The 10,305-nt window shown below is 40.9% G+C and overlaps 1 protein-coding gene across 2 annotated transcripts in view; it reads right to left on the bottom strand.

Annotated features, from left to right (window-relative positions):
• Positions 1 to 331: 331 nt before the first annotated feature.
• trpc3 (transient receptor potential cation channel, subfamily C, member 3) overlaps positions 332 to 10,305 on the bottom strand; it is a 254,492-nt gene continuing 244,518 nt past the window's right edge. For both annotated transcript variants that reach the window (XM_087980116.1, XM_087980114.1), the window contains 2 exons: positions 5,037 to 5,112; positions 332 to 971 (listed from right to left, as the gene is read on the bottom strand). In XM_087980116.1, the coding sequence (XP_087836242.1) occupies positions 823 to 971; positions 5,037 to 5,112 (225 nt within the window). In that variant the 3' untranslated portion in view covers positions 332 to 822. The remainder of the gene's footprint in view (positions 972 to 5,036; positions 5,113 to 10,305) is intronic.

The following is a 10,305-nucleotide window of genomic DNA, read 5'->3' as shown; positions in this document are numbered from 1 at the left end:
AATTGATTGTCTGAAAGAATTGTGAAAGGAAATTTAACAGTAGCTTTCAAAATGGAACTGGATATACAATTGAAAAGGAAACATCACCTAGCTATGGGGAAGGGTCAGGGAGTGTGAGTGTTTGAGTGGAATTTTCACAAAGTCAGTGCAGGCACTATGCGTCAAATAGTATGCTTTGTGATTCACCTTCAGGAGTTTTGCATGACTGGAGTATTAGATTAAATGGTTCTGAATTACTGTTAATAACAAATATTAGTCAGTGATTGGTGTAAAAATTTAGCTTGCCTGTAATATCAAAACAGTAAATAGCAGACCATGACAAGTTCTTGCAGTAAATACTGATCTATTTGTATTTCAGTTCAGTGACTGCCACATGTTTGGTAGAGAACATCATAAAAGAGACTAAGCTAAGCTATGTTGATTTGCACATAGCTAAATCTAGTATGCAATTTTAGTATTAATAAAGTAAGTCATAATTTCTGATGTGATCACAAAATAGTCAACATGACCTTCAAAGAGCTAGAAGTTAGAATACTGTTTGTTTTGTACTTTAGTTCCTTAGTAATGATAGCAACGTCTTATAAAATGCTACAAAGTGAATTTTAGGCAATCCAAAATTGTAAATCTAAGGTATTTCTCACTGCTCTACATGAATTACAAGTTTATTACAGTAATTACAGTAATTACCTATTGTGGACAAGAGATACTAAATGCTTTATTATACTGTCTCTCAAATTTATAATTTATAAACATTATTGCATTAAATTGTGCTGTTTCTTGTTTCTATACATTGATAAATAGAAAGTCCATTTTCAAGTTAAGTCACTGGTGTTTTTGTTTCGTCAGACAGGTATTCAGTTTTTCACCAAGCTTTTGAATGAGGAAAGCCAGCTCCTCAGTTGCTTGAGATTTGTCTTCTAGAAGTTCATATCGAAGACTTGAGATATCCTGTTTAATTTCTTTCAGTTCACCTAGGAAAGAAAATTGAAGTATCAGTGAAGATATTAAGTTTATGGGAAATAATTACTGAACTAATATTGATTTAAGGCATATGAAATACAATTTAAAAACAACATGATTTAACACAATAAATAATATCTAGAAGAAAATTCATTTTGCAGTTATGAGATGCAAATTGTTGACACTACTGTTGTAGTTGGCAGAATTGGATTTTTCATCTTATTAATTCCTTATTTTAATCCCATCACATCTCATTGTCATCAGCAATCTCTTGGTAATAGCATATGATTGTTCACCTAGAAGATTCCATGTCACTGGTCATGGGATCGGTGGGTCCTTGTGGGGCTGATGATCCCTTTCCGAAAGCATATTTGGCAGTTGCTTTCAGGAAGTGGAATTGGGTTTGAAATCATCGGTGTTCCTTTTCCATACTTCATGCTGATGGCTGTTCTCAATGAATTGTGTCCCTTCAAACAGGAACTTCCTCCTAGTCAATTTCTTTGGAATGAGGGTCTTCCATACTTTGATGTCTATGTTACATTTCATTGTGGAAGACTTCAGGAAGCCTTTGAAACACTTTGTTTGTTCTCCTCTCGCTCGTGTGTTTTCCTTGTGCTGGGCAAAGATGATTTGCTTTGACAATCGAAACTCAGGCATCCTAAACCACAAAGGAGGTGGTTTCAGATGACCATGGCCTCAGTGCTGATGCTGTTGACCCATCACAACTAAACTTCATTTAAGTTAAAGAGTAACTTTGCCCATACATCTGAACACATCTTTAATTTGTGTCATCAACACTGAACATCACAAAGATGCTTACATTTTGAGAGAGCTCCTTTAACCAAAATGAAGTGAAGTTGGCTTTGGGAGAAGTTGAAGTGTCTCCTGGCAATGTTGCAATTTGACTTATGAGAAATGTTGCATGGCTCATGTAGCAATGGAAATAAGAAATAGCTAAAGAAAAGGCAAGCAGGCAACTAATTGGGATATCAGCTTACAGCTGGGGTTCTGCAAGGTTTGTAGCTCAGGTTGAGGTTTAGGGTGTAGGTTTGCTCGCTGAGCTGTAGGTTTGATATCCAGACGTTTCATTTCCTGGCTAGGTAACATCATCAGTGCCGACCTCCAAGTGAAGCGAAGCTGTTGTCTCCTGCTTTCTATTTATAAGTTTTTCCTGGATGGGGTTCCTGGGGTTTGTGGTGATGTCATTTCTTGTTCATTTTCTGAGGGGTTGATAGATGATATCTAGATCTATGTGTTTGTTTATGGCGTTGTGGTTGGAATCCTCTAGGAATTCTCTGGCATGTCTTTGCTTAGCCTGTCCCAGTCGAACTGGTGGTTTTTTTCATCTGTGTGTACGGAGAGAGGGTCATGTCTTTTGGTGGCTAGCTGGTGTTCGTGTATCCTGGTGGATAACTTTCTTCCTGTTTGTCCTACGTAGTGTTTGTGGCAGTCCTTGCATGGAATTTTGTAAATGACGTTGGTTTTGTCCATGGGTTGTACTGGGTCTTCTAAGTTTGTTAGTTTTCGTTTGAGAGTGTTGGTGGGTCTGTGTGCTACTAGGATTCTAAGGGGTCTTAGAAACAAGATAGAAAAGACATTTAACATCATCAACAACACCCTCACAGGCCTAAAGTTCACCAAGGAGGAAGAAACCGACAACAGTGTGGTAAGGAGGAAGGTTGGGAAAACTAAGTCTGCCTTTGTTCAGTAGTGTTTGTGATAGAAGTTTAAAGTGAAATTTACATATTTCCTTGAAGTATCCTTTGTTTTAATGAATGTTTGAATTACTTTGATTTATACACTAACAAACAAATTCAAAAAGCTTCAAAAAGTGAAATCTTGTCCATCATTTTATTCCATTGGATCACTTGGTTACCATAGGCATCATTACATTTCCATACTTGTGAAATTCTCTTGCAAGGCCACTCACTATATAATATAATGGTAAGATGAAGGAGCCTTGGAATGACAAGAGCAGAGGAGCTCCTTGTCAAAAGGAAGAAGGAAGCTTACTCAAGGTTGAGGAAACATGGATCTGGCACAGCTTTAGAGGATTACAGGGTGGCAAGGAAAGAACTCAAAAATGGACTGAGGAGAGCTAGGAGGGGGCACAAAAAAGCATTGGTGGGAAGGATTAGGGAGAACCCAAAGGCATTCAACACCTACATGAGGAATATGAGAATGATCAGAGAGAGGGTAGAGCTGATCAGGGATAGTGGAGGGAACTTGTGGATCAGTAGTGTCCTGCAGGGATCTGTTCTTGGGCATCTGCTCTTTGCAGTTTTTATAAATGACTTGGATGAAGAAGTGGAAGGGTAGGTTGGTAAGTTTGCTGATGACACAAAGGTCAGGGTGTTGTTGATATGGTCAAGGCCTTTTGCAGGCTACAACATGACAGAGCTGGGCTGAGAAGTGGCAGATTGAGTTCAACCTGGATAAATGCGAAGTGATTCATTTTGGAAGGTTGAATACAGGTTAAAGACAGGATTCTTGGCAGTGTGGAGAAACAGCAGGATCTTGGGGTCCATGTACATAGATCCCTCAAAGTTGCAACTCAGGGTGAGAGGGTTGTTAAGACGACATATGGTGTTTTGGCTTTCATTAATGGGGATTGAGTTTAAGAGGCGTGAGATTTTGCTGCAGCTCTATAAAACCCTGGTCAGACACTTGGAATATTGTGTCCCGTTCTAATTGCCGGATTATAGGAAGGATGTAGATGTTTTAGACAGGGTGCAGAGGAGATTTACCAGGGTGCTTCCTGGATTGGAGGACGTGTCTAATGAAAAGAGGTTGAATGAGCTAGGGCTTTTCACACTGGAGAGAAGAAGGAAGAGAGGTGACTTGATAGACGTGTACAAGGTAATGAAAGGCAGAGATAGAGTAGGTAGCCAGGCACTTTTCCCCAGGGCAGAAGAGGCTGTCATGAGGGGTCATAATTTTAAGGTTAAGATTGGTGAAAGGGTTAGGGGAGATGTCAGAGAGTGCCCCAGAGAGTGGTGGGTACGTGGAATGAACTGCCAGCAGTGGTAGTAGAGTCCGAGACTTTAGGGACATGCTGGACAAGCACATGAACGGCAGTAAATTGAGGGGTGCGTAGGTTAGGTTGTTCTTAGATTAGGATGTTCTTAGATTAGGATAAATGCTAGACACAAGATCGAGGGCTGAAGGGCCTGCACTGTGCAGTACTGGCTTTTGCCTGAAACGTTGATTTTCCTGCTCCTCGGATGCTTCCTGACCTGCTGTGCTTTGCAGCACCATTCTAATCTTGACTCTGATCGCCAGCATCTGCAGTCCTCATTTTTGCCCTGTATTGTTTTACGTTCTATAATGAAACCTTGCACTGGGCTGGTATGTATTGCTTATCCTGGGGGAGAAATAAGTCCCATATTTCTGCCCATCTGAAGGAACAAAAAGACAGTGCCTGCAAAAGAGGGCACTGATTTCCCCCTTTCTGGGCAAAGGTCAGCAACTATACAGGGCAGCTAACTCTAGACTGATAGTTCTTGTCTAGGAGCTCAAATGTGGAGCAGGCACAAGGGATGGTGATGAATTCTGGGATATCTAGTGAGTGGTGCATTGTTCCAGGAACTGCGAGTGGTGAGATGGAGTGGAAATTGTATGTAACAGCTGTCACAAGGGCATGGTAGGTAATTAATGATGTTTGGTGAGATATGGCAAGAGAATTCACTAGGCCTTGTGGCAACATACCCTCCAGAAAACATAATGGACCTCAGACTTAGCCAAAAATACATAAGATTCTGTCCTATGTCTTACAAACTTGCCGCTTTTTTTTCAGGAATATGTTGCCCAACACATTTACTTCAAAGACTTTTAAAGTGTATCTACATATTGCAACACCAATTCTATTTTATACTTAGGTGACTGACCACTCTGCTGTCCAGTTCTTTCATTGTCTCTGTGTCTGCAGTTTAGAGAATGTAGTAGGTGTATTTTACAGTCATACTTGTATTCTAAACGTTGTTTAGCAGAGTTCTTTATTGGGAGTTCTTTTCTTGAGTGATATAGTTCAAGAGATATGTTTCTTTACAATCTGCGTAAATGTTGTTGATCCTTACCTTCATTAACTTCATCATTTTCTTTATCAACTTGAGCTTTCAAGACATATCGTTTGATCAGTCGTTTCATTATTTGCTGTGAAAAACAAGAAAACAACAAAACCAAGAGTATCAAAGAACAATCAGAAAAATAGAAATGTTAAGGTTGAATTCTGACTAACAATGAATGCCCTGAATTAGATGTTAATAGAACTCTAAAAATACTGCTCATGGATTACCTATTTATACTGAACCAATTCACAAAGAACAGATGATAGAATGTAAATTGTTCTGCGCTCGTGAACATTTTTCAGTCAGCACTCTGGAATAGCCATTGATTCTCTTTTCTCCTCAGGTCAGCTCAGTCCACCTCCAGATTATCTCAGGGTCAGAACAAGACAGCAGAAAATAACTGGGTTTCTTTCTTTCTGTTGGCTTTTCAAACTTTTGTGATATGTAGGTATTTTGTACAATATGTAACATTTGAAGTATGACAGAGAACCACTAAACTCAAGCTCATTTTATGGGAACAGGGTACTGAGTTAGATGATCAGATATGATCAAATTGCATGGCAGAGGAGGCTCAATGGGCAGAGTGGCTTACCTGTGCTTCTATTTGCTATGTTTCTATGTATTTTACTACGTTTCCCCAATGCCCTGTGGCCATTCTATCTTGTCACTGTCATCACAGAGCATCACATATAGACAAGGCAGCAATATTTATTGACACCCAACAGAAGGGAATGCAAAGGAAACAAATACAGGCTGCAGTTCACTACCAAAAGGCAGACCAAACACTGGGATCTTGACTATGGCGGTCTACACTGGTATTCTGTATGCAGTTAGTATCTACTGGGACTGGGTATCAACCAGATAAGCACTAAGTGAATGAGCATTAAGTGAGCAGCCCTGAGGTGCAGCCTGTTGTAGTCTGTGAGCTGGATGCTGTCCATGCATACAACGCCCTGAAGCCTTTCAATACTAGTTGGCAGTGGGCCCTGCTTTGCAAATCTGTGCTTAATGAAGGTCTGGAAATTAATTAGAGAGATGTCAGGTGCCAATGTTCCCAAGGTGTTGTTGAGTCCTAAGCAATATAGAGGTCATTCAGAGCAAGCAGTCAGCTGAACCCGTCAGGTACCTGCTCTGATTTCCATGTCAAGTTTTCTCGACATCTACCTTGTTCGGCAAGTTTGGTAAGGTAGGAAGCTGAATATTAATGAGGTGAGTTGGACCATTAACAAGGCGTTAGATAAAAAATAATCCCACTTAACTGGCAACTTGCCTCACCACTCAGCAAAAGCACAAGACTATAAGACATAGGCGCAGAAATTAGGCCATTCAGCCCAATGGGTCTGCTCCACCACTCAATCATGGCTGATAGGTTTCTCAACCCCATTCTCCCACTTTCTCCCCATAACCCCTGATCCCTCTGATACTCAAGTACCTATGTAACTCAGTCTTAAATATACCCAATGACCTGGCCTCCACAGCCCTCTGTGGCAATGAATTCCATAGATTCACCACTCTGGCTGAAGTTTGTCCTTATCTCCATTCTAAAAGGTCTGCCTTTTACTCTAAGGCTATGCCCATGGGTCCTAGTCTCTCTTACCAATGGAAACATCTTCCCAACATCTACTCTGTCCAGGCCATTCGATATTCTGTATGTTTCAATTAGATTCCCGCTGATACTTCTAAACTCCATCGAGTATAGTCCCAGAATCCTCAAACGTTCCTCATATATTAAGCCTTTAATTCCTAGGATCATTCTCGTGAACCTTCACCAAACACAATCCAGGGCTAATACATCTGTCCTGAGGTATGAAGCCCAGAATTGCTCACAATATTCCAAATATGGTCTCACCAAAGCCTTCTAGAGCCTCAGACCTCTCAAAATAAATGCCATAATTGCATTTGCCTTCCTAACCACTCACTCAACCTGCAAGCTTACCGAGAGAACCCTGGACTAGAGCTCCCAATACTCTTTGCACTTCAGACTTCTGAATTTTCTCCTCATTTAGAAAATAGTCCATGCTTCTATTCCTCCTAACAAAGTGCATAACCTCACACTTTCCCATGTTGTACTCCATCTGCCACTCCTTTTACAGCCTTCCTGCCTCCTCAATGCTACCTGTCCCTCTACCTACCTTTGTATCACCTGCAAGCTTAGCCAGAATGCCCTCACTTCATTCATGTAGATCATTAATGTATAAAGTGGAACGTTATGGTCCTAACACTGAGCCATGTGGAACACCACTTGTCATCGGCTGCCATCCTGAGAAGGATCCTTTTCTCCCCACTCTCTGCTTTCTGCCAGACAGCCAATCTTCTATCCATTCCTGAAGAAGGGCTTATGCCCGAAACGTCGATTCTCCTGTTCCCTGGATGCTGCCTGACCTGCTGCGCTTTTCCAGCAACACATTTTCAGCTCTATCCATGCTAGTACCCTGCCTCTGGACCCTGATCTTACTCAGTAGCCTTCTGTGTGGCACCTTGTCAAAGGCCTTCTTGAAATCTAGGTAGATAACATCCATTTGCTCTCCTTTGTCTAACCTGCTTGTTACTTCCTCAAAGAGTTCTAGCAGATTTGTCAGGCATGAACTCCACTTGATGAAACCATGCTGACTTTGCCCTATTTTACCATACATTTCCAAATACCTGAATTCAGAAATCTCATCCTTCACAGAGGATTCCAGGATCTTACTCACAACCGATCAATCGGTCTGTAATTTTCTGCCTTTTTAAACAGGGGTGTCATGTTAGCGATTTTCCAGTCCTCTGTACCCTCCCTGATTCTAGCGATTCCTGAAAGATCACCACTATGTCTCCTCTATCTCTTTAGCTCTCACCCTTAGAACTCTGGGGTGTAGTCCTTCTGGTCCAGGTGATTTATCCATCTTCAGGCCATTTAGTTTATTTTGCACCTTCTCCTTGGTGATGGCCACCATATTCAGCTCTGCCCCTAACTCTCTTGAATCTTTGGGATATTACTCGCGTCTTCCACTGTGAAGATTGATGCAAAGTAATTATTCAGTACCTCAGCCATTTCCTTGTTCCCTACTACTACCCCTCCAGCATCATTTTCCAGTGGCCCAATGTTCACTTTTCCCTCTCTTTTGCCCTTTACACATCTAAAGAAATTCTGACAATCTTCCTTTATATTACTGGCTAGCTTACCCTCATATTTAATCTACTCCCTCCTTACTTCTTTGTTTGTTGCCATCTCTTAGTCTTTGTAAGCTTCCCAATCCTCTGGCTCCTCACTGCCTTTCGCCACATTCCATACTTTCTCTTTTGTTTTTATGTTATCCCTGACTTCCCTAGTGAGCCACAGCTGCCTCATCCTTCCTGTACCAGGCTTCTTTTTCCTCGGGATGAGTCTTCTGCTGTGTCTCCTGAATTACTCCCAGAAACTCCTGCCATTGCTGTTCCACTGTCTTTCCTGCTATGCTCCTCTCCCAGTCAATTCTACCCAGCTCCTCCCTCATGCCTGTGTAGTTGCCTTTATTCAGCTGTAATACCGTTACCTCTGATTCTATCTTCTTCCTCTCAAATTGCAGAGTAAATTCAATCATATCATGATCACTGCCTCCTAAGGGTTCCTTCACCTGAAGTTCTCTTATGAAGTCTGCCTCATTGCACAACACTAAATCTAGTTTTGCCTGTTCCCCGATAGGCTTCACCACAAACTGCTCCAAACAGCCATCTCCTCGACATTCTATAAAAACCTTTTCTTGCGATCCACTACCAACCTGATTTTCCCAGCCCACCTGCATATTGAAATCCCCTTTGATCACTGTAACTTTGCTTTTCCTGCACATCTTTTCTATCTCCTGGTGTATCTTGCGCCCCAGCTCCTGACGACCGTTTGGAGGCCTGTACATAACTCCAACTATGGATTTTTTTAAACCTTTGCAGTTCCTCAATTCACATTCTACACTATCTGACTTTATTTTGTTTATTATTATTGATTTAATTTCATTTCTTACTAATAAGGCAACCCACCCCCTCTGCCCACCTGCCTATCTTTTCGATAGGATGTATATCCTTGAAAATTCAGCTCCAACTCTGATCCCCTTGCAGCCACATCTCCGTGATGCCTACCACATCATACCTGTCAATTTCAATCTGCACCACAAGCTCATTTACTTTATTCTTTATACTGTGTACATTCAGATATAACACCTTCAGTCCTGTATTAATTGTCCCTCTTCTCATTGTCATTTGTTTGTCCAGCATGTTTGAAGTTTGATTGCTAACCCGTTCCATACACTCTGTCCTATATGTGTCTGTGTTGGAGACTTTAATAACCTCTCCTGAGTTCTGCAGTCTTACCTCCTCTTTTCATTCGGGTTTTCTAATTTCCCCTATAACTGAACTCTCCTTCCCCTAATGGGCAAGTTGCTCCCGACGGTGACTTTGGGTTCAGACTTATCATCTGATTCAAATCATATCACAGTCTACATTGTTCAAACCCCTTTAAGATTTCATCCAGTCTATTTAGATACAATTAGCTCGCCTTCTTTCGTACTCTGCTTTTTGGGTCTTTTTGTTTTCATAGCTTCATCTTAAAGTTTGCCCAATTTTCTGGCCTACAACTAAACTTTGCTGACTTGTGTCTTTTCCACCCTCATACTAAACTTAATTTCTTATTTAATTATGGATGATATTTTTCCCAGAGCCTTTTTTTTTCCTTGAGGGAAAACCTTAGCTTTTAAAATAATACACGAACTGTGAATGCTGAAGATCTGAATGAAAACATAAATTACGGAAGAAACTCAGTAGGTCTGGCAGCATATGTGGAGAGAAAGCAGAGTTAATGTTTTGAATCATTGATCCTTCACCAGAGATTGACACTAAGTAATAAAATTAGCTCAGCCATGATAGGCTGAATGGCTTCCTTGTACACCTTAACAATTCTGTTATTCCACGAATTCATTCCATTGCTGTTTTACATTTTTAAAATGAGGTTGAGAATCATATAGGCTTCCTGCTTTGCAGTGAACATAGCTGATTCTGGATAACAACTTTGTCTGCCTTTGTGTCTTAATTTAACCTAAAGCTGAACTTTGACTTTGAGGTTGTTCTTCCTTGGTCATGTGATTTGACAGATGAAGTCTACAGGCCAAGTTTTGAAGTAATTTAAATCCTACCAACCTGAAAAAGACCAAATTCCTTCTTTCTACTTCTTAGTAGCAAGCCAGTTTTCTACCCATGCCAACATGTGACTCCCTACACCGCGAGTTTTTATTTTCCACAATAACCTTTAATGTGGCCCCTTACCACATGTCTT

Source organism: Chiloscyllium plagiosum, unplaced genomic scaffold (assembly GCF_037043375.1).
Source record: "Chiloscyllium plagiosum isolate Xiang-an unplaced genomic scaffold, Cpla_swu_hap1 HiC_scaffold_36, whole genome shotgun sequence".
NCBI classification, from domain to species: Eukaryota; Metazoa; Chordata; class Chondrichthyes; order Orectolobiformes; family Hemiscylliidae; genus Chiloscyllium; species Chiloscyllium plagiosum.
Note: the sequence above shows the minus strand (reverse complement) of the source record. Positions and strands in the feature narration are given on the sequence as shown.